Below are 24,716 nucleotides of genomic sequence, written 5' to 3'. Positions count from 1 at the left end.
CAATTTTAATGATAATCCTTATACTTACATAGCGCTTTTCTGGACACTCCACTCAAAGCACTTTACAAGTAATGGGGATCCCCTCCACCACCACCAGTGTGCAGCATCCACCTGGATGATGTGACGGCAGCCATAGTGAGACAGTATGCTCCCCACACACCAGCTCTCAGTGGGGAGGAGAGCAGAGTAATGAAACCAGTTGAGAGATGGGGATTATTAGGAGGCCATGATTGGTAAGGGCCAGGAGGACATTAGGCCAGGACAACAGGGAAACACCCCTACTCTTTTTAATGCCCACAGAGACCTTGGTTTTATGTCTCATCCGAAGGACGGCAAGTTATTATGGTATAGTATCCCCATCACTATACTGGGGCATTAGGACCCACACAGATCACAGGGTGAGCGCCCCCTGCTGGCCCCACTAACACCTCTTCCAGCAGCAACCTTAGTTTTTCCCAGGAGTCTCCCATCCAGGTACTGATCAGGTTCACACCTGCTGAGCTTCAGTGGGTTGCCAGTTGTGAATTGCAGGGTGATATGGCTGTTGGATTTTAATTTCTTTACATTGTGATTGCTTTATTGTTCAGATTAGAATGTTTTCAGTTTTGTTCCTGTTTTTAGTGGTAATGAACAAGACACAGTGGAGGTCTTGGTTCAGAAGCATGGGTCTGTTTTGGATTTTGGATGGATTACACCTCTGATAGCCTTTGAAGCAGCAACAAATAACATGAGACTGTATCTAAAGAAAAAAACAAAACAATATGTTTATATAGCTTTGAAAACAGGTTATACAAAAATATATAAATACAAAATTCAAGATATTTATGCATAGAACAAAGTGGTTTGAAATGAAAAAGATTACAAGTAGAAGATATGCAATTTTCTCTATAAATAAAACCCTTTCGGATTTGTGCTGAGATGAGGTTGGTGTGTTGGTACAGAGTCTGGTAAAGTCTTCAAATGTTGCACAACCAGGAAAATAGGATCCAGGAGAAACAACACAAAACACTAAAAATGAGAAAATGATTATTACCATGTTAAAAAAAGAACCATCCTACAGTTGTATGTTTATGATAGGTAAGTCAATATAAAATTAAGAAATAATTGTGGAGAAGTCCAGCAGTTTGTAATGCCCACCAGGGTATTTGGCCAAGTTGCAGAGAAGCGTGAAGATATACAGTACAGTAATGACAGAAGAAAATGTAACTGGAGTCTGGAGTGGTAATCATAGCACCGGAACGATAAAGACATTTCAATACTTGACCAGTATTGACCAGTATGGACCAGTATGGACCAGGGCGGAGGCTGACACATTGCTTCATCAGGTGAATTAAGGGGGAACTTTGAGGTTTAACATCTCATTTGTAGATCCTTCAGATGGCACACTCAGCACATCACTGTGCTCTAGAGATTGCTCCCTGGCCCTGTTGGGCACTCTGCTCGTCAGGGAAGAGTCCGGCCCCCTGATCAGCCGGAACCCCTTACAGCTGACCAGGCCCAGCCTGGGTTACCTTCTGAGGCCGGAAGAGATCAGGCAGAAGCACTGCTGTATGCAGCCCCTGTGAAAACTGGTGCACTGGGCTCCTGCAGGATTAGCCTCAGTGAGGCTTTCGTATCTGAAAGACATTGAGAACTGATAGGAGTATAATGGGTCCAATAAACTTTTCGTGTCATATACTGTGTCTTTACTAGCTGAACTGAAAATCTTTCAAAACTGGATTTTTAGGAAAAAGCTGTGTTTTATTTTTAAAGAATACACGACCCTCACGCTGACCCAGTGCCCTGCCTTCCTCCCCAACACTCATCTGAATGAAATGCTTTTTTTGCCCAGTATGTTTAGTTACTGTTTTCTTCCTATTAGCTGCTTGCGCCCATCCAGAACAAGGAAAGAGCTGGATGTTCACCCTGCTGTGTTTGTGTATTTCTCATTGTGTGAAGGACCTAATCATGCAGTCTCCTCATCTGTCGTGTGCATAACTGCACATCTCAAAATTGTGTGATTGTGTGGGGCTCATCCCGCACTGCTGCTTTTGAGTACGTACAGTATAAGGCAGCAGGATCTGAGTTCTCCCTTGAAACCTCCTTGTCACAAAGCAGGAGTTTCCAGGAGAGACTACCCTGTGACGCTGTGCTGTGGGTTAGACCAGCACCCTGCAGGGATGCTGGAGATGCCCAGGAGGAGACCTCTTCTCCAGCCTGATATCTCCTCCCAGGTCTACTCTGCCTGTGTTGTCCCATCTAAGGCAGCTGCAAGTCATAATACAAGTAACAGCCGTGCATGTTATTGTGTTTCTTTCCCAGCGTAAGCTTAACTTTGGTTCTTAATCCAGGCCCAATTTCTGAAAAAAAAACAGCCCATGTTTTCTTTTTTTTGTTCCTAAATCGCCTGTGCTGATCACTTTCATTATTCTTTTTTCTGTAAGCAAGGACTGGTTTCAAAAACATAAAGTAAAGTTTTAAAAATAAAGTGCTTAATTGATTTTAAAAAATAAATGATTAAAAAAATCAGCACACAGAACTTTCTGTAGTCTCTCCTCAACCTGAAATATAACTATTTGCTCAGTTAGTTCCTTGCAAACAGCTTTTAATCGCGATCTATTGACTGTGAACAGGCTCAGGCAGGAATGGCATTGTGTCAGGCACTCCCACTGAGCTCCAGTGCCTTTATTCTGCTCAAGACAAGTTGGTTAGATGTCAGCTCTCACAGCTGAGCAAAGGGCTCATTACTCATTTCAGATCTCATTTTAGAAAAGGCTTCACACAGAACACTGAAAATAAGTGGACCCGTGATTAAGAACTTGGCTGGACCAGGATTGAGAACTACGGTGCTGGGGAGTCAGATCGATGCTTTGCTGAGCACATTGTCCACAAGGGGGAGACTGCAGGGGGTTGCGTGGGGCTCTGAGCCAGCAGGTGGGGCTGTTGTGCACCGCAGACCTTTAAACAGAAACATGGAGCTCACGTGAAGCCAGAGTAAGTACAGCTTTGCAACAGATTGTGCTACACCAGACAATACAAAGGAAGCCTGGCTGACACAGGACAGCGGAGATGAGGGCTGCCGGTCCCCTCAGTTGGACAGGAAGTCGATGGCCGCGCGGACGGAGCGGGAGGTCACGACGTCCACCGCCGTCACCTTGATCTCCGTGTCGCCGAACTGCATGGTGGTGCGGATCTCCCGGCGGCCGGCGCGGCCGCAGCCCCCCGGCGGCGGCTCGGGCAGGTCCAGCGTGATGGTGCCGCACTTGCGCACGCCCGGGTCGGTGATGTAGACCGCGTCGTCGCTGCTGCTGCAGTAGATGTTGATGATGATCTTGCGCTGGCCGGGCCGAGCCGGCGTGTAGCTCCTGCGCACCACCTCCCCCAGCGCCACCGACTGGTCCACCGAGACGAAGCGGTCCAGCACGTCCGTGCACCACCGCCGGCCCTCCTTCACCAGCAGCTTGTCCCGCGGGTGCCGGCCCTCCACGAAGCGGTTCAGTACGCCCACGCCGTACGTGAGCGGGCAGCGGCGCACCCTGACCACCGTGGGGTCCAGCCCGAACAGCACCGCCCCCTTCAGGATGGTCAGCCCCACGTCCTGCGGGATGATGATGCGGCAGCTGCGCCCGAAGGCCAGCTGCACGGCGTGCTGCAGCATGGGCGACTCCGCGAAGCCCCCCACCAGGAAGAGGAAGCGCACGCCCTGCACCTCCGGCTTCTGCATCAGCGCCACTGCGGGGACAGCGGCAGGGTCAGCCAGCCTCCCATACTCCTCCCCTGCTCCTCCCATACTCCTCCCATACTCCTCCCCTGCTCCTCCCATACTCCTCCCCTACTCCTTCCATTCTCCTCCCCTACTCCTCCCCTGCTCCTCCCATACTCCTCTCCTACTCATCCCCTGCTCCTCTCCAACTCCTCCCGGAGAGCTGCTCATTTACGGCTTAATGAGAGCTTCCTCCAGGCATCTACTGCATTTCACACAGCTGTCCTCTGCTGACAATCTCCCCTCACTTTCACAGCGAAGCTGGGTGAGATCCTTAGATCTACATGGGCCGAAAGGTCTCCTCATCGTTCGTAACCTTTCTGGTGTTCCTGACAATCACATCACAGCTCAGACCCAAAGGAAAATGACGTGATGATTGAGGAATCATTTCAGAGATGCCAAAACTGTACTCTGCAAAGTAGCAATACTGAGAAGCACTAAAAATGCAACAGTCCAGTACTGGAACCAAAAGTGCTTTGTTGTGTTTTTAATGCCTCTCAGAATATCAACAAAAAAGATTTTAAATTCATTCTAGATCATGTAGTAGAGGAAGGTTATGCATTTACAAGATAATTGAGTATTTCTCTCGTCTATGAGATATGAAACAGATCTTAGATTTATAATTTGCTCGTAAATTGTAGGAAAGGCTTTCCCAGCTGCAGTCTAGTTGGCCTAGCTGGCCTGGTTTTGCCACCTCTCAGATTCCTCGTTCTGCGCCAATGGCGCCCCAGCCTGCCCGTCACTCTCACCGATGTGCTGGACGATTTGAGAGATGGTGGGCTGGAAGAGCTCATTCATGGCCTCTGGCGTCATCCGCAGCATGCCCTGCGACGACCACTTCAGGATGTTCACACTGCGGACGGGCAGGTACCGTCAAGCACAGCTGGACATGGGCAGCCCCAGGGCATTAACATCACTGACCGCACAGCTGGACACACACAGCCCCAGAACACTAACATCACTGACTGCACACCTGGACACACACAGCCCCAGGACACTCACATCACTGACCACACACCTGGACACACACAGCCCCAGGACACTCACACCACTGATCTCCCAGCTGGACACACACAGCCCCAGGACACTCACACCACTGATCTCCCAGCTGGACACACACAGTCCCAGGGCACTCACATCACTGATCTCCCAGCTGGACACACACAGCCCCAGGACACTAACACCACTGATCGCACAGCTGGACACACACAGCCTCAGGACACTAACACCGCTGATCGCACAGCTGGACACACACAGCCCCAGAGCGCTAATATCACTGACCATGCAATTGATTTAGCAATTAACAACATTATCAACATAATTAAAATGGAATCGAATGTGTTGATATGTTAATCATGTTAATACTAGAAATGTGTACTGTACAAATGCCACAAATATTTATCAATACCACAGTGTGTTCTAGAACCCCTCAGTGTGCTGAGTCCCAGTGTTTCAGAACCCCTCAGTGTGCTGTTCCCCAGTATGATCTAGAACCCCTCAGTGTGCTTCCCCCCCAGTATGATCTAGAGCCCTCAGTGGGCTGTTCCCCAGCATGATCTAGAGCCCCCTCAGTGTGCTGTTCCCCCAGTATGAGCTAGAACCTCTCCGTGGGCTGCCCCCCCAGTATGATCTAGAGCCCCTCAGTGTGGCTGCCCCCCAGTGTGTTCTAGAGCCCCTCAGTGGGCTGTTCCCCAGTATGATCTAGAGCCCTCAGTGAGCTGTCCCCCAGTGTGTTCTAGAGCCCCTCAGTGTGTTGTCCCCCCAGTATGATCTAGAGCCCTCAGTGAGCTGTCCCCCAGTGTGTTCTAGAGCCCCTCAGTGTGCTGTCCCCCCAGTATGATCTAGAGCCCTCAGTGGGCTGTTCCCCAGTATGATCTAGAGCCCTCAGTGAGCTGTCCCCCAGTGTGTTCTAGAACCCCTCAGTTGCTGTTCCCCAGTGTGTTTTAGAGCCCCTCAGTGTGCTGTCCCCCCTGTATGATCTAGAGCCCTCAGTGCGCTGTCCCCCAGTGTGTTCTAGAGCCCCTCAGTGGGCTGTTCCCCAGTATGATCTAGAGCCCTCAGTGCGCTGTCCCCCAGTGTGTTCTAGAGCCCCTCAGTGGGCTGTTCCCCAGTATGATCTAGAGCCCTCAGTGGGCTGTTCCCCAGTATGATCTAGAGCCCTCAGTGCGCTGTCCCCCAGTGTGTTCTAGAGCCCCTCAGTGGGCTGTTCCCCAGTATGATCTAGAGCCCTCAGTGCGCTGTCCCCCAGTGTGTTCTAGAGCCCCTCAGTGGGCTGTTCCCCAGTATGATCTAGAGCCCTCAGTGCGCTGTTCTGCTGCCCCTGTGCCGTACTTGCTCTTGCGAAGGGCGGTCTCCACACTGTGCCCACGGTGCCGCTTGTAGAAGTCGATGAAGGAGAAGGGCAGGGAGATGTTGAGGGCGCTGGGACGACCAGGCGCCGCTGTCCTCTTGCGAGCCTCGAAGGCGATAGTGAGGTCCACCCAGGCAGCCGGCCGCTTCGCCTTGAAGCTCTCAATGAAATCAGCCCCGAAGATCTGGCACAGCATGGCCTCGAACGCCAGGTCCACCCCCACAGCGCCGTACGGGCCGCCTGCATCACACACACGGGACAGCAGGCAGGGAGACGCCCTGTCACAGGTGTGTGCAAGCCAGCAGGAGTACGGAGGAGACAGGCCACATCACGCAGACCCACAGCTGTGCCACTTTCCTCTGATCTTTGTCAACAGAGCAATAACTGTGCACACAATGTGGAGTAAAAGATTCTCTTTCGCACTGCAGGTTCTGTGATTGTAAGGGTAGAGTGTTAAGGATGTTTACTGCCATCTTCTCCCAGCTCTTTTGGGTTACCAGCTGACGTGGTGGCTGAATAAGGGCCCATGCCTACCTGTGCAGCCAGCCTGCACGTCCTGCTGTCTTTACATTGCAGCAGAGGTAGCAACAGCTAGATGAGTGGAGGATAACAGAAGATATCATTGTCGTTGGCAGAAAACAGCAGGCACCTTGCCAGTCATGAGAAAAGCCATAGATGCAGGAAGTGCTGGAAAAGTTAAAGGTTTAGTGGTAATATAGTTACATACAGGTAACATAGTGATAGTATAGAAAACAATCAGAGTTAAAGTGTAAGGTATTCTTGCAGAATTAGTGCAGTGAACTTCTGTTTAACAGTCTGGCAGTCAGCGGAGACTGTGGGCAGAGCTGGCTGCGCCGATCTCACCTGATGCCTTGTAGAGCTCCTTCAGCGTGCCCTGCGGCTGCTCGATCTGATGCACGGTCAGGTCCACGGTGCCTCCCCCGCAGTCCGCCACGATGTAGCGGTCACCTTGCACAGACACGCACAGCACACCCGCTCAGTTCCCCCGCACCTGTGCGACTCTGGGCAGGACCTGTCAGCACTGCGTGACACCGTGCCACTGGTCCGCTTTGCCCGTCTGACTTCACAAGCCAGGAGAAACAATTCCTATTAAAAGGCAACAGCCTCTGATTTTCCGCTGCATATCACACTATTGTCCAACTCAGTAATTTTTCAAGGACCTAAAAGAACATGTTATGAAAATGCTGCACTTCTTCAGAAAATGGACTGGTACTTGAATAGGTTATACAGGAAGAGTGGCAGGAAGATAAGAGCATTCTGGGTCAAAGTGTTGGCGTGTTGACCGATGGAGTGAATGGATTCTTGCCTATCAGCAGTGCACCGGAGTTGGCATCAGTGCTCACGATACAGCCAGTAGACTGACAGCCCTCACCCACCAGCCGCTGGCTATAAAGCATGGAGCCGCTCATGGCCGACGGGGGTGAGTGGGGATCAGGACTGCACGTCAGAGCAAGAGATGAGATCCTTGTCTTTGCATGTTCTGTCAGGCTGACAGGACAGAGTGGCCGGGAGCACGAGGCTGGCGGGACCCCCAGGTCCCTGCTTCCCAACACAGCCAGACAGCCCAGCGCCTCATGGGGGCAGTCCTGCTGAGAGCACCTATCCACCAGCAACCCCTGAGGCCCCCAGACTGACCCCTTCTGTGAGCCTGAAACAAGGCGGAAACACATCTGCAGCACAAGCTGGCGAACTGTGTGTTTCGCAAAAGAAAGAACATAATCATATCATGCCTGGACGTTCTTGTGTGACTGTGAAACCGACTCGGAATAAGAGTCAAACACAACCTTCAACCCAGCCTGAGCAGCCTGATGTCATGACATTGCACTCTTGCCAATCCTTCCCAAAATACAACTCCACCTGCATCTCCTCATCATTGAGAAGTTTGTAACCCCCCCCCCCTCCCAAAAAAAAAGATTTAAGAGTTCTGGAGACATTTTAGTGTTGTACAAAATTGCTATGCCTCCTTACCATAACTAAAAAGGGTATAAAGTTGTTTTTTGTGCTGCAATTCATGAAAATCCCTGCTGGTCCACCATTGCAGCTCCTGCTCCTGCTGTCACTGTATCTTCAAAGCCCCCTGCCCAGCCCTCAGGGACACTCACAGCCTGCACAGCAGCTTAGAAACACACTGAGGGCATCCCAGACAGCTGTCGTATTCATTCTAACACTCCAGCACACGAACACAGAAGCTGTGAACAAGTCTGGACCATTGGCAGTGCACTCAGTTTTACACTCTGCTGTAGAAACTGTTTATAGAGCAGTTGGTTTTAGCTTTATTACGTGTTTGGTTTTGGAAACTATAATTGGGACTGCACAACAGGATCATCTGTCAGGCGACACACGAATCTCCAACAGACTGGTCAGTAATGGTTAGAAACAGACCGTATGATATGGTACGTTTAGATGTGCATCACATTTCATTCAATTTTGATTCTTAAACATTTTCAAACTGCATTTTGCTGAGGGGTGGCGGTTTGAGTTGTGGGAAATACATTTTGAATGTGGGGTATTATTAATGGGTGACAATAGCAGGCTGCTCCACAACCCTCCTCGGTCTCTGGGCATCACAGTGTGAAGGCTGGCTTCCACTCTGATTGTGGGCTGGTCTCAGAGCTACACAAAAGCCTGCAGGCAGGATGTGACTGTTTTCTTTCTGAGCCGGGGGGAGGGGGGCTGGGAAGACTCAGTGAGAGCAGGAAACATCTGGAGCTGGAAGCAGAGGTGTCCACATCAGGGTCCTCCGACGAGCCCCCTCACCCCAGCCCCACACAGCCCGCCTGCAGGGTGAAGACACTCACATCTTCTGGAGTTTGCAAACGTTTTCCTTCAAAAGGATTTTGTGTTATACATATTCTAACCATTCCTTAATTTTATGCAGCACTTTTCATCCCACAGGATCACAGAGTGCTTTACGTATAGTATACTGTAGGTCAGGACACAGGGGGGTAATGCTGCTGTTTGCTGTCTGCTGTGAGCTCGGTATCTGTAACGTCACCGTGTAAATGTGCTGCAGGGAATCCAGGTCATCTAGTTTAGACATAGACCAGAGGGACCCAGTTTCAGGGCTCAAGAGTTGAGGTCCAGTTATTTTTATATGTCTTTTAATAGGCTTGCAAGCTTAAGACCTGGGAGGATTGCTGGCCTTTTAAGCAAGGCGATTTAACAACACAACTGAGAGCTCGGTTCTCGATAACAGCCAGCCCTTGGGCACTGGAAGGAGGGGGCATGGCCTACCTGTCTGCATCTCCGCCCACAGCTCCCCCGTCCCACTCTCCACCACGAAGGTGCGGCTGTGTCTGGCCCTGCGGAGCTGCTCACGCGCTGAGGAGACACAAGGGGGCGCCGTTACTGCACGCACACACCGCACACACCCAGTTGAAACGCTCTCCCCGAGCCTCCACAGCTGTGATAGTAACAGCACAGCTCTACAGACTGTACATCACACACCTGGAATAACAGTTTCTCCTGAGAGATTTCAGGGGAGGTGGAAGGCAGGATTAAACCGAAGGAGTTAAGGTTTCTTTAATGTTCTAATCAGCACTGCAAGATTATTTAAGATGTTTGGGTGGGAAGCTGTGCCGCTGTGCATGGGCTGCAAAGGAACAAGTCAAGATGAAATCGAGGTAGAAAGAACGAGAAACACAATTTTTCTGAAGAAAGCGTAACAGCGAAAGTGTTGTGTTACTTTTAACCAGGAACTAACCTTTACTTGCTCCATTGTTAAATCACGACTGTTTGTTCATGGAATCATAACTATCTTATAGTAGTAACTGGAAGTATTGCTTTAAATTAGAAGCTGGGTTACTGAGTGTAAAAGCCTTGGAGTTTCCATCTGATCTCATAACAAGTCCTGTGGTGAAATTACCAGACACAATTCCACCGTTTTACACCAGAGCACAAGTGCAACCTTTAGCCAAAGAAAACAGTCCTTGGAACATGCCACTCTGACTGTCAAATGATAAAATTCGAATTCCATTCCCAAAGTGTTTATAAATTTAGACATGTTGACCGAATTAAAAGAGTGATAACAACCAAGTAATGGACATTCCAGTCCCCTATATCTAAGACAATAAGGCCTAACAGAAAACATATATGTATTCGGTTAGGGCATCTGGAAGTAATTGACGTTACTAATTCGTTTTTTAAAAGAGAAGGTTATTACAGAGAAATCACTGCAGTTCACATGCTTGACTGACAAGAGCTTCAGAGGTCATTCGCGCACATGTGGGCACGTTGATGAGAAAGGTTAAGGTGCTCTAAATTTAGCAACAACTCCAGCTACACCGGAATAATAATAACAAGGACCTGCTGTTAACAAAGACAGTGACCTTGACAGTCAGAAAACTTCAACAAAGAAAGTTTTTAGCAATAGGGGATTGATTTTAAATATGAGATACTTTAGGACTTTGCTGGTGTTCTTGAGAAAGGGACAGCCTTACACCGAACCTAACAAGCATTCTCAGGGCCGTGTAGAGAGAGAACATAAGACAGGTACAAATGAGAGGCCCATCTAGCTTGTTTGGTAGTTAGTAACTAATTGATCTTAGGATCTCATCCAACCTAGCCTGAAGGAAGCCAGGCTATCAGCTTTGACTGTAAGACTCCTGAAACCCTTAGTGTGAAGAAGTGTTTTACTGTTCATCCTGAATAAATCCTCTTGGATGACATAGTTAGTGTCTTTGAGGATGTCGAATACTTGGATCAGACCAGCTCTGATCAAGACTAAAAAGGTTCAGCTCTTTAAACCTGTCTGTGAATAAAAAGCTGAGTGTCACAGACTAAGAATTGCTTCAGGAGACGGATTTTTGAAGAGATGTTGTTTAGTATGCTCCATGAAAAGATTGCAATAAGATATAGAAATACATCCCAGAGATATGGAAGACATTGAAAATGCACTCAGTCCATCGTGTCTTTGTGAGATCGTCTAGAATCCCCACACAAATGCCAATCCAGAGTACTAACACAAAGGTGGAAAAACGTTGGCCGTGACTTTGTCTTTTGAAAGATATTTGGAGACTCATTTGCATATTTGTAAATCTTCTGAAAATGATTTGCAAAATGTTGTCAAAGTCCACTAGTGAAGTGGTACTAGAGCCCTTTGGAAACCAAGACCGACTATGACGCCATCAGTCTGGGTCCTTGTGGTGGCCTCAAAGAGGCAGTGCCATTTTCTGCTCTTCTCTGCTATTTCAGTGGTTGCCCAGATCCACATGGCTCCATCTCACCACTCCAGCACAGACCACCACTGTGTCCAGGAAAACCAGCCTGAAAATAGATGGAATTTCCTGCTCAAATATTTATTTATGTATAATTTTCCATGGTCGGTCTGTGCAGTTGTGGTTGAGAATCCTTATTGTAAGCTAAACAGCCTCTGAACAGAGTGTGGGGGTCCATTGCAAGGGTATTGTGGGATATAAATTAGTGTTGCACACTGCTCTTTCACAGAAGTACATGAAGCATTCCATATCTGTAATGTCTGTAGGTGTTGAGTTAATTATATACTCTTTGGCAACACTGTAAGTCATCGGTCGTGCAAATAAAGCTCGTGAAATTGAATCGAATGTGCTTATTCTTGGGGCTGAGGAAAGCCATTTAAAATGTGCAGCATCAGTGCACTTCTGTGGTTCTGTTTGTCGGCTCTAGGTGCGTCTTTCAGGAGAGAATGTGTTAAACGCTCAGCATATGAAATAATTACACAACTGCAAAGAAATTCGACTTCACATTTAAGCGTGGGATGAAACAATGAGAAACCAGGGATCAAATAAACCATTATAACTGAAAATAGAAGCAATCCATCTTCTGGGGACACCCACTTGACTGCCTGCTCTAGATGTTTAACATCAGTGATGAGCTAGCCAAGCCGGTTCTAAAACACAGAACATATGGGACCTGTTAGCTTTATGACAGTTTTAATTTCCGTGTGAGAACAATCCGACCCCAGTCTGCACACCCCCTTCAGCTTGCTTGGAGAAACCACTCTCCCTAATTGTGATGAAAGTATTTTTCAGTTACTTTCTAACTAGAACAGAAAGAGAACAGAAAGCTTTAGATTTTTTTTTCTCTTGAGAGTTTAAAATTTCCCTTAATTTAATAAAACTAGGAGACGAATGCATCTTATTGAAATGTTTGTGTTGTCCGCTCTCATACATCAGGGCAATGGAGACATCATAATTAAATCCTTTAAATGCTCACATTTTCCTGCAGGAGTCACAGCTGCAACTTTATCAGCTGGTGGAAAAGAACTTGTAAATTGTTCAGTATTCAGATGCGTTGTACCGGCAACAGGTTGAGAGAGCTGAGGAGAAATACCTCAGGGCAAGAGACATTTGTCTGCTTGCACTGAAATACTTCTTTCATGTTTGTAACACTTTTCACCCCCTTGGAGGGAACCCACATCATCTTCACTCGACCCGGCTGGGTGAAGCACAGTGGCCGTCTGCTCCAGCAGTGCTGCAGCACTCATTCCTGTGCAGCTGATACAGTATAAGAGATGCGCAGCAAAATGACTTCACAGCCACAGCTGAGCATCTCTGAGGAGACCTGATAACACCAAACACCCCTGGAGAACTCTGCTCCAGCAGCACCCACCTGGAATAAAGCCCTGTGTAACTGTGGCAGCTGTGGACATTGTGCTTGGCAGCGGGCTCTCGGGGGGGTCATGATGATGCGTTGTGACATCAGAGGAGTGCTCACACTGCGCTGCGGCCCCTGTCACCCCAGCTCATGGGAAGACCTCTGCGCTCTTGGGTGTCTTTGAATCGCTTGCTATTTCTGCCCCAGGGGTGACCTGCCTGGCCCTCCAGTAGCAGATGCTGAAAACTCGTGGGAGCTACTTTTCTTCCTCAGTCAATAAAGTAAACAATTAAATTAGCCAAGTGATTTAAACCAGAGTTGGAATGAATGTTTTAAACATGGACTAGCCACTGCCTCTGTCTTGACTTCCTCCTGAAGTCATGTTAAACACTAGGTGGATCGCGCCTCAGGAGAGGGGTGCTGGCTATGTGCCCTCTGCATCCTGCTCTGGAAACAGTGGATCTCCTGAGTCCTCCTGTGCATTAGGGTGTGAGTCTGTGTGGTAAAAAGCCTGTTGTTTAACGGGTGTATATGCAGAGTGGAGCTGCTCACAGGACTGTGTTCACAGTCTTACCCTGTCTGAAGCTGGAATCAAATAGGCGAGACCCATCGGGCTCCAAGCCGTTGGCCGTTGGTCGGCTGCTCAGGTCAATGACCTGATGGAGACGGAGCTTCCTGCAGTATATAGAGGCGGCCTCGGGTTCGAGTGCAATGAGGAGCTGCTCTGGGGCCTCTGGGGAGACCAGGCCAGCCTGCGAAGACAAGCACCAGGTCACACACCACACCCATATGCAAACACACACAGGGACCTCCTATGTCAAGCACAAAAGTGCCAGATCTCAGAACTGGAAAGGACTGCTGAACCTTGCTGTGGAAACATAAGAAAGTAAGAGAGGTTACAAACGAGAGGAAGCTATCCGGTAGCAAGCAGTTCATTGATCCCAGGATCTCATCCCACTGTTTCACGAAGGAAACCAAGGTGTCAGCTTTAACAAAGGGGCTGGGAAGCTTGTTCCATACTCTCACCACCCTCGGTTTTAACCGAACTTCCACAGTTCTCCTCACTTCTTTCGGGATCGATTGGTTAAAAGCCACGGTAAAACAACGGGGCATCAGCAGTCTGACCTCCTCAAGAGGAAAGAAGACTGGTGGCGAATGTGCTCCGGTCACTCTTTCCTCCCGCTGGTGGACACAGGTGCGGCTCAGGCACTGGAAATGGCCTGAACTGATCTCCACCTGGCCATGACGGGCCCTCTGCTCAGCTGCTCAGCACAGAGCCCTGGCTGTGGTGAAGCAAACTTCATCCCACTTAACACTTCGGAAAAAAGACAAAACAGGGAAGGGTCTAAGGAGCACTGCCTTATTAAAACAAACAGCCTGGGCTTAGAGGTGCCACAGCAGTCACAGAACACCTTGAGCAGGATCTGCTTCCAGCGGCTTGGCCTGGTGCACTATGCAGAGACTGTCCTGCAGATGGCCAAAACAGATACAAGGAACTGTGGGAAACTGTCCAGTTCCATTTTTTTAATAATATGCGCCCTAATAGAGGAAGTTTGTAACATTTCTTTTTTTAAGAAAATGAATGGAGCAGAAAGGAAGAGAGCTGGCGGAGTGCAGCGGGGGTGGAGCCCAGTGTGAGCGGGGAGCTGCAGGGCGGGGGCCGTGTTTTCCTCTCCTGCAGTCTGACAGGAGCGGTTTCCTCTGTTTGTGTGCCGATCTCGCTACGCACCCTCACATTGTTCAGCGCCTTGACACCAGCCGGGAGGAAATCCCGCCCAGAGGCACGGTCGCCGGACAGCCCGTCCATCTTCCTGCCTGGCAGGCCTGGTCTGGGCCAGCATGGCGGAGGGAGGGACAGGCTTGTGGAGCAAACCGCCTGAGTGCAACCTGGCACAAAGCAAGCTCTGCACTGTGCCCTGGACCCAGACACACGCTTCAGCGACGCCAGAGGAGCCAGCCACGGGCTTCAGACCACATTCAGACACAGTCACGGCCTGTAGAAATGTCCCATTCTCGTTTTTGCCAAATCCGCTCATCCAGCAGCGTTCCCACAGTTCTGTGCTGCACCCCTCCAGAACTCTACAGCCACACAGCAGGCGTATTGTTACAGCATCTCCTCAGCTGCTGGAGCCACCCAGCCAGCAGGAAGGCATCATTCAGGGCATTGCAAGGATGCCAATGTGGCTGGAAAGCTCAGGAAAAGAGGGCAGAACCGTGCATCTTCAGCATAACATTTCTACAGTAGCTTCAGTTTGGCTTTGGACATGTGAGGTGCTACTGTATTCAAGACTCAAAGGGAAACTTGATTTAAAAACAAACACTGGAGCCAGTGAAAAGACAGGTCAAGGAATGAGATGTTCACCAAGAGACCACTAGCACAATTGTTCATTATTATAGTGTATTATTATTGTGTGTCAGATATGAAGCAGGTGTGGTGGGGGAGCATTCAGCACATTTTGCTTAAAAGATCTGAACTGAACCTTTTCAGGTTTTCTAAGTCTGTGCAATTTCTCCAGGTCTCTAAGCAAAAATGAAACTGAGGAATTATGCTTTTATGAGTTCAAATTGCTCTTTGTTATTAAAGAACATGAATATTTTAATATGTAAATTTAATAAACAAACTTTTTAGTTTGTTTGAGCATTTGGCTCAATAACTTGTGAAGTACTTGCAATCTGAGACTCCCTTCACTAAACCTACGCAAAATCGGGCAGGTTTTATAAGGGATAATTCATCCTGCTGCTTTAATTTTGTGGCTCTTACTTACAAGGTAACAGAAGATAACAGACAAATACCACAAAATAGCTCAGTAAAAATAATTTCCACACCCCAGCTCTCTCAACACGTACAGTAGGTGGTTGCAGGAGGGGAACCAAGCTTCCCAGCTACAAACCTTCCAGTACATCCCTCTGCATGGTATTGGCTCGGACAGATCTTAAATTATTTACTTAGGTGCAGCAGCTAAAATGCTACATCACAAGGAGCTGGGGGCAGAAAACATCTGTGCTGGAATGAACTGTAAAGGGCTCTCCTCTTACCAGGTAGGCTGCCTCTCTCATGAACTGCTTGGCAGGTTGTCTCCATACAGCCGGCACTGTGATGACCCACCTCACGTCTCCTCCCTCCAGCACTGCCGAGGACTGGTCCTTCACCTCCTGATTCACACAGCACACATGTCAGAGGGGCAGGAATAGCACCCACGTTTCTGAGCACACTGAACGATTTCAAACAGGGGCGAAGGGGTTGCTGCAATATCACTTCTGAATGAGGAGCTGGTTTCAGCACTGCATTGCTTCTGCACCGTTTTGCAAAAGCAGCAGACAGATCACCAAATGCAGATGAGGATTCTGGAAGGGTCGTGGGAAGCAATTCGCAAAGCCAAAGGGCTGAAGACCATTTCTCATTTCTTCAGTAAGCCTGCAAACCAGGAAACTCAGTGAGACAGCTGCAGCCCTGGCTGGAGAAGATTGAGGGGAGGAGGGAATTGGGGAACATCCAAGCACCATGTAGGACGCCAGCAGGGAAGGAGGGGGACTGCGGTGCTGGAACTAGCAAGACAAAGGCTGTGAGCGAAGAGCCCAGAGCTAAAGCTGAGCCGCAAATTCTGTCCCACACAGGGGGTCCTCCCCTGTACTCTTGTACTGGTGGTTAAGCTGTCTCCTGAGGGACAGCGAGGAGACACAGGGGAAGGGTAGGACACCAGACACGACAGGAACCCCAGGGGCCTTATACAGCTGGGTAGGACGCCCAGCAGTGAAGAAAGGGGATGGATAACAGACTGGGGAAGGGAACAAGTGTGTGACAGAGAGTGAAGGAGAGTCAGACAGGATGGGTAGAGAGGTGACAGGCTGGTGACTTTGCCGTACAGGTTATTTCCAAGGCATGTGAAGGCCACACTAAACAGAAGTATATTCAAATATCCTCCTTAATCAGCACAATTTGCACAGGTACTTGAAGCTCATTAAAAGGGACATGAATCTGTCTCCTGTGTAATCAGCCAATGTACTCTCTGCACTGAGAAAGAGCTGCCTGATTCTGACTACTATCTGGCCAGACACCAGACTCTGATCACTGTGCTCCCTGCTCTCAGCAAACAGCTGATGCCAATATGGGTTTGAGTAAGGTGACTCGGTACAGGTTCTTGAGTTTACTATAATTAAGAGATGATGCACAGAAACTGGAAAAAAGAAGCAGACACAGTGTTGCACAATGAAAATGCTAACACGGCTGTTTTACATCGATACCTCTTTGAGCACTGACATAATGTAATAAATCATCCATAAATTGTTTGAGTGGTATTGTTCCTTGGGATAAGTGAATACTGAGGTCAAGTCATGAAAATGTCAAGTGCTCGAGGTTATTTGAATTGAAGTAGAACTGTTTCTATTCAAGTCTTACTCATCCACTTCACTTCAACACAGACATGTGACGTATTCAGTAAGAAAAACACTTTCACATAACGCTTTCACCCACAGGGAAAAAACGTTTTTGCACAAAGTGTCGTCAGAGGGAGCCTCACATGTCTGGAAAGTAAGCTTGCTGTACAAACTATTTCTCTAATAGTGATCTCTGTTTTTGTTGGCCATTGACCACAACTGGGTCTGATTTGTAAATATGCTGAAAATGCACTGGAATGCATTGTAAGTGACACTGGTGCGCACGTGAACTCACCTTGAGTGCGTGTTCCCTGAAGAATCGCAACGCGTGGGCAAACACCTCGATGGCTCTCATCTTCTGTCCGTTCACTGCCTCCAGCTCTGTCTCCAGAGTCAGGTCCTGCACAGAGCACACCGTCAGGCTGTAGCTACTCCTGTCCCTGTACACACCGTCAGCCTGTAGCTACTCCTGTCCCTGTACACACCGTCAGATTGTAGCTACTCCTGTCCCTGTACACACTGTCAGATTGTAGCTACTCCTGTCCCTGTACACACTGTCAGATTGTAGCTACTCCTGTCCCTGTACACACCGTCAGCCTGTAGCTACTCCTGTCCCTTTACACACTGTCAGCCTGTAGCTACTCCTGTCCCTGTACACACCGTCAGCCTGTAGCTACTCCTGTCCCTGTACACACTGTCAGATTGTAGCTACTCCTGTCCCTGTACACATCGTCAGATTGTAGCTACTCCTGTCCCTGTACACACTGTCAGCGTGTAGCTACTTCTGTCCCTGTACACACTGTCAGATTGTAGCTACTCCTGTCCCAGTACACACCGTCAGATTGTAGCTACCCCTGTCCCTGTACACACTGTCAGGTTGTAGCTACTCCTGTCCCTGTACACACTGTCAGCCTGTAGCTACTCCTGTCCCTGTACACACTGTCAGATTGTAGCTACCCCTGTCCCGGTACACACCGTCAGATTGTAGCTACTCCTGTCCCTGTACACATTGTCAGCCTATAGCTATTCCTGTCCCTGTACACACCGTCAGCCTGTAGCTACTCCTGTCCCTGTACACACTGTCAGCCTGTAGCTATTCCTGTCCCTGTACACACCGTCAGCCTGTAGCTACTCCTGTCCCTGTACACACTGTCAGCCTGTAGCTACTCCTGTCCCTGTACACACTGTCAGCCTGTAGCTACTCCTGTCCCTGTACACATCGTCAGATTGTAGCTACTCCTGTCCCTGTACACACTGTCAGATTGTAGCTACTTCTGTCCCTGTACACACTGTCAGATTGTAGCTACTCCTGTCCCAGTACACACCGTCAGATTGTAGCTACCCCTGTCCCTGTACACACCATCAGCATGAAGCTACTCCTGTCCCTGTACACACCATCAGATTGTAGCTACTCCTGTCCCAGTACACACTGCCAGATTGTAGCTACTCATGTCCCTGTACATACTGTCAGCCTGTAGCTACTCCTGTTACTGTACACACTGTCAGCCTGTAGCTACTTCTGTCCCTGTACACATCGTCAGATTGTAACTACTCCTGTCCCTGTACACACTGTCAGATTGTAGCTACTCCTGTCCCTATACACACTGTCAGCCTGTAGCTACTTCTGTCCCTGTACACACCGTCAGCCTGTAGCTACTCCTGTCCCTGTACACACTGTCAGATTGTAGCTACTCCTGTCCCTATACACACTGTCAGCCTGTAGCTACTTCTGTCCCTGTACACACCGTCAGCCTGTAGCTACTCCTGTCCCTGTACACACTGTCAGATTGTAGCTACTCCTGTCCCTGTACACACTGTCAGCCTGTAGCTACTCCTGTCCCTGTACACACTGTCAGATTGTAGCTACTCCTGTCCCTGTACACACCGTCAGCCTGTAGCTACTCCTGTCCCTGTACACACTGTCAGCCTGTAGCTACTCCTGTCCCTGTACACACTGTCAGCCTGTAGCTGCTCCTGTCCCTTTACACACTGTCAGCCTGTAGCTGCTCCTGTCCCTGTACACACTGTCAGCCTGTAGCTACTCCTGTCCCTGTACACACTGTCAGATTGTAGGTACTCCTGTCCCTGTACACACTGTCAGCCTGTAGCTGCTCCTGTCCCTGTACACACTGTCAGCCTGTAGCTGCTCCTGTCCCTGTACACACTGTCACCCCTTAGCTGCTCCTGTCCCTGTACACACCGTCAGCCTGTAGCTACTCCTGTCCCTGTACACACTGTCAGATTGCATGATGGTTCTCTTGGGGGTTTGAGAAATCCAAGAGGTCTGAATGAGTTTTCGAAATGCCTGAACAAAGATTTGGAAGCCTGCCTGTGATAAGGCTGACCTCTCACACTGCCTCTTGCTCTAGCTCTGCAGGCCCAGTTGGATCAGTGGTCGGCTACAGGAAACATCTGCCACAGGCTCTGTACCGGGCCTGCTCTCCAGCATGTCTGCGGCCCCTTCACAGCAGCATAAACACACTTCACTCTACAAGGCCAGCTCCCACCTTCCTCTAAGATCTGAGCCAGGTCTACACACAAGACTTCCACAAGACTTTTCCGCAACAGGCTGTGGGAGAAAAGGTTTGAATGCTTTCAACAAGAAGATTCTTTCCAGACAGGATGTATAGTATCAAAATGAGAGGTTTACTGTTGCTGCAAAATTATTGTAGCTTCTGATATTTGTTGATGGAAGAATGGAAGGAACTGTCTCTTGGCTCCCAATTCCTGAGCATTTCTAATGTTAAATCTGACTCTATTATGAATTAAGTTAATAGAAAAACAGTTCTGATTTTGTAATGTAGGATTTCCAAATGCATTTTGTTTCCTTTTTGTTCTCTCTGCACAGAGATCTGTAGATGGCCTGCTCTGTTTATGTGGAAGGAGATGACACCTCACCGTGTTTTCATCTCAGCTTGTAAGCAACAGGTGATTGCTCAATGCAATGTATAGTGTGAGGCACTAAAGACGCAACACATGCTTTTGATTCCAATACTCCTTAGACTCGGATGTTGATATTTCCCAGTCCTGGCACATTAAGCCTTGTGAGAGGCCCTCACCGTGGTGCTGTGGATCTTCATCTTGAACTTGTCGAAGTACAGCCAGTGCTGGGCCTCCTCGGGGTCCAGGTCGTGGTAGCTGTCCCGCGCTGCGAAGCCGAAGCTGTGGAAGCGCTGCTCAGGGGTCAGCAGCAGGCAGGTCGGGCTCTTCTGATTGGCCACGCCGGGGTCGCCGCCCTCCCAGCGCCTGGTGAGAGCCGAGGCACAGAGGGAGCCCTGAGAGCTGAACCTATCTCAGTGTCTGCAAGACAGCTCATCGGGCAGGACTGCAGAGTGTTGAACTGTCCCAGTGCAACAAGTGTTTTGTGCACAGCCCCCACAAAAGCCTGAGACAAAATGCCGACCTCCCCCTACAGATTTGGAAATCTGTGCCTCTCCAGGCCAGCAGGGTGAGGATGAGGAGCACACAGCCCGGCAGACTTAGAATGAGCACTATGGAGCGTGCTGGAAGTGATGCTCACCTCATCATGTGGATGGCCTCGGGGTCATGGGTGAAGCTGAAGGCGTAGCCGCTGGAGGTGGTGCCGAAATCGATGGCCACCACGACAGAGAAAGGCCGAACGCATCTGGGCCGCAGGACTGTCCTCTGCAGACGGGAAGCGAGAGGGGCGGTGTGAAGCAAGAGAGGAGAAGGAGAGATACGAGAAGCGGGTGGGTGTGGGTGCAGAACTCGTGAGAAGGGTGATGAGCCATTTGGGAAATCGAGATTTAAACCAGAGAGTGTGCATCATGGCCTGTTCTGCTTGAAGGCTGCAGGAAGGCTCTGTCTGCCTAAGGGAAACACAGTAGGTTTAGCCAGACATGCGAGGAAAGCTAATGTCCCATTTTGCAGGTGATGGTTTGGTCTATGAGTTGAGCTCTTTATTTGACTTAACCTGCCCAGGAGCGTAGTCCTGCTCATGCTTCAAGGAACAGCCCTTCATCAGTGTTCGGGCTGGGCGTTGCTCCAGTGCTTTTTAAACATCCTGCTCTAAACATCATCAGCCAAGAGAGCACATTTCTGCAGCAGTTTCTTCCACAGGTCTTAGACTCTCTGAGAGAACTGAGATCTGAATCTTCAATTAAACAACAACCAGGTTCCATAAGCACCTGAGTCTGGTATTCATTAGCAGAGCATGAGCTTTTTAAACCCCATCTGAAAGATGTCCACCCAACCGGTTTGATTTGTGCTGATTTGCAAATATATACAGCCCCATGTTGTTTAGACTGTAGTCAGTGCAGTATCACCGGCACATGTCTGAACCAGCCCGAAGCAGACAGGACCCAGGGCACGGTAGAAACATGATACATTCCTTGGGGAACTACGCATTCATGTTTCTGATCTTGGGTGTTTCAAGGGTTTCCTACTCTAGCAGGGTCTAGTCTTGGTCTAGGTGTTTAGTGAAAAGTGATTCTGTGAGGCCGTGAGGTCCTGGAGGAATCAGGACTCTCTTCTGCAGCGCCTTCTCTTGTGACAGCATTACACATTGGAAACATTTAACTGTTGGGACCGGCCTGTAAACCTGGACAAGTACATCATTTTTATCATGAATAAATGTCACTTTTATTATTATTATTCATCTACAATTGTTGCCAGTCTCTGTAATGGGCCATTTTGTCTCTCCAGTCCTGGGGTCCCAAGACAAATCCCCTGGGGTCCCCCAGGAGAAGCACACGCGGCTGGGCTTACCGGAGAAGGGGAGGGGGTGAGGGGTGCGATGCTGCAGCTGTCTCCAAGGGAGGGGGAGCAGGGGGGTGATGGGGTCACCAGTCGCTCTCCTCCAGCACCTGAAACACAAGACGACACCAGCCCAGCTTGCAGAACATCATCGCAGTCAATTCTGTTGAGTCCATTTTTGGGGGTGAGAGATTTTACACTTTTTTGACATAACTACCTGGACATAAATACTTACATCTGTTGTCTTGCACAAGGTGCTGATCTGAATGCTGTTTCTGAGACATATGCACATTTCTAATGAATCAATTAACAGTTGTACAAAACTTCAATTAAAAAAAATATGCACTACGAAAATGAATGTGGATACTGAAATATTCTTAATTCTGTTCAATATGTTCTTGGGTTTCCAGTGTCAGTATGCCTGTACAGGAGTACAGTATAGACAGTATGGTAACAATTCCAAGCAACTCTTGTATGAGGAGAGATTCTTGATCTCACTACTGACCCCAGAGAATATAGGCCAGGTGTCAATAATGCCAGCTCAAAAAGTCCAGTTGCTATTTAGATCTCTTTAGAACCAGAGAGGTTAAAGCCAACAAAGGGGTTAAACTGACTAAGCTGAGGAAAGTGTTGATTGAGCTAGATAAGGGTGGATCAGCCAGAAAGGGTGCTCTCCCACACTGCAGGCTGAGCTCAGTCATGCAGGCATGGCCAGTACAGGCCTGGGCTGCACGATCAGCTGAGTGCATCTGAGATTCCTGATGGGCAGCGCACACCTGGCCAAGCGCCTTGGCATCCATCATGAGGGTAAGAAATCCTCTCCACTCTCAACCCTTCACACTGACACACTCCCAACTCTTCACACTGACACACTCCACTCTCAACCCTTCACACTGACACACTCCCAACTCTTCACACTGACACACTCCACTCTCAACTCTTCACACTGACACACTCCCAACTCTTCACACTGACACACTCCACTCTCAACCCTTCACACTGACACACTCCCAACTCTTCACACTGACACACTCCACTCTCAACTCTTCACACTGACACACTCCACTCCCAACTCTTCACACTGACACACTCCACTCTCAACCCTTCACACTGACACACTCCCAACTCTTCACACTGACACACTCCACTCTCAACTCTTCACACTGACACACTCCACTCCCAACTCTTCACACTGACACACTCTCAACTCTTCACACTGACACACTCCCAACTCTTCACACTGACACACTCCCAACCCTTCACACTGACACACTCTCAACCCTTCACACTGACACACTCCCAACTCTTCACACTGACACACTCCACTCTCAACTCTTCACACTGACACACTCCCAACTCTTCACACTGACACACTCCACTCCCAACTCTTCACACTGACACACTCTCAACTCTTCACACTGACACACTCCCAACTCTTCACACTGACACACTCCACTCCCAACTCTTCACACTGACACACTCCACTCTCAACTCTTCACACTGACACACTCCCAACTCTTCACACTGACACACTCCACTCTCAACCCTTCACACTGACACACTCCCAACTCTTCACACTGACACACTCCACTCTCAACCCTTCACACTGACACACTCCCAACTCTTCACACTGACACACTCCACTCTCAACTCTTCACACTGACACACTCCACTCCCAACTCTTCACACTGACACACTCTCAACCCTTCACACTGACACACTCCCAACTCTTCACACTGACACACTCCACTCTCAACTCTTCACACTGACACACTCCCAACCCTTCACACTGACACACTCCACTCTCAACCCTTCACACTGACACACTCCCAACTCTTCACACTGACACACTCCACTCCCAACTCTTCACACTGACACACTCCCAACTCTTCACACTGACACACTCTCAACTCTTCACACTGACACACTCCCAACTCTTCACACTGACACACTCCACTCTCAACTCTTCACACTGACACATTCCCAACTCTTCACACTGACACACTCCACTCTCAACTCTTCACACTGACACACTCCCAACCCTTCACACTGACACACTCCACTCTCAACCCTTCACACTGACACACTCCCAACTCTTCACACTGACACACTCCACTCCCAACTCTTCACACTGACACACTCTCAACTCTTCACACTGACACACTCCACTCCCAACTCTTCACACTGACACACTCCCAACCCTTCACACTGACACACTCCCAACTCTTCACACTGACACACTCCACTCTCAACTCTTCACACTGACACACTCCCAACTCTTCACACTGACACACTCCGCTCTCAACTCTTCACACTGACACACTCCCAACTCTTCACACTGACACACTCCACTCTCAACTCTTCACACTGACACACTCCCAACTCTTCACACTGACACACTCTACTCTCAACTCTTCACACTGACACACTCCCAACTCTTCACACTGACACACTCTCAACTCTTCACACTGACACACTCCACTCTCAACTCTTCACAATGACACACTCCCAACTCTTCACACTGACACACTCCACTCTCAACTCTTCACACTGACACACTCCCAACTCTTCACACTGACACACTCCACTCTCAACTCTTCACACTGACACACTCCACTCCCAACTCTTCACACTGACACACTCTCAACTCTTCACACTGACACACTCCACTCCCAACTCTTCACACTGACACACTCCCAACCCTTCACACTGACACACTCCACTCTCAACTCTTCACACTGACACACTCTCAACCCTTCACACTGACACACTCCCAACTCTTCACACTGACGCACTCTCAACTCTTCACACTGACACACTCTCAACCCTTCACACTGACACACTCCACTCCCAACCCTTCACACTGACACACTCCCAACTCTTCACACTGACGCACTCCCAACTCTTCACACTGACACACTCTCAACTCTTCACACTGAC

General features: G+C 49.1%; 1 protein-coding gene across 1 annotated transcript in view; it reads right to left on the bottom strand.

Moving 5' to 3' along the window:
• Positions 1–740: 740 nt before the first annotated feature.
• hspa12b (heat shock protein family A (Hsp70) member 12B) overlaps positions 741–24,716 on the bottom strand; it is a 35,365-nt gene continuing 11,389 nt past the window's right edge. Inside the window, exons 3-13 of the mRNA XM_088922087.1 lie at positions 21,789–21,886; positions 20,581–20,705; positions 20,120–20,306; positions 17,356–17,460; positions 15,723–15,839; positions 13,261–13,438; positions 9,348–9,434; positions 6,957–7,061; positions 6,074–6,332; positions 4,492–4,595; positions 741–3,711 (exon numbers count right to left, since the gene is read on the bottom strand). Coding sequence (XP_088778213.1) covers positions 3,068–3,711; positions 4,492–4,595; positions 6,074–6,332; positions 6,957–7,061; positions 9,348–9,434; positions 13,261–13,438; positions 15,723–15,839; positions 17,356–17,460; positions 20,120–20,306; positions 20,581–20,705; positions 21,789–21,886 — 2,009 coding nt within the window. The 3' untranslated portion in view covers positions 741–3,067. The remainder of the gene's footprint in view (positions 3,712–4,491; positions 4,596–6,073; positions 6,333–6,956; positions 7,062–9,347; positions 9,435–13,260; positions 13,439–15,722; positions 15,840–17,355; positions 17,461–20,119; positions 20,307–20,580; positions 20,706–21,788; positions 21,887–24,716) is intronic.

This window comes from Atractosteus spatula, chromosome 1, assembly GCF_055471065.1.
Source record: "Atractosteus spatula isolate fAtrSpa1 chromosome 1, fAtrSpa1.hap1, whole genome shotgun sequence".
Classification (NCBI taxonomy): Eukaryota; Metazoa; Chordata; class Actinopteri; order Semionotiformes; family Lepisosteidae; genus Atractosteus; species Atractosteus spatula.
Note: the sequence above shows the minus strand (reverse complement) of the source record. Positions and strands in the feature narration are given on the sequence as shown.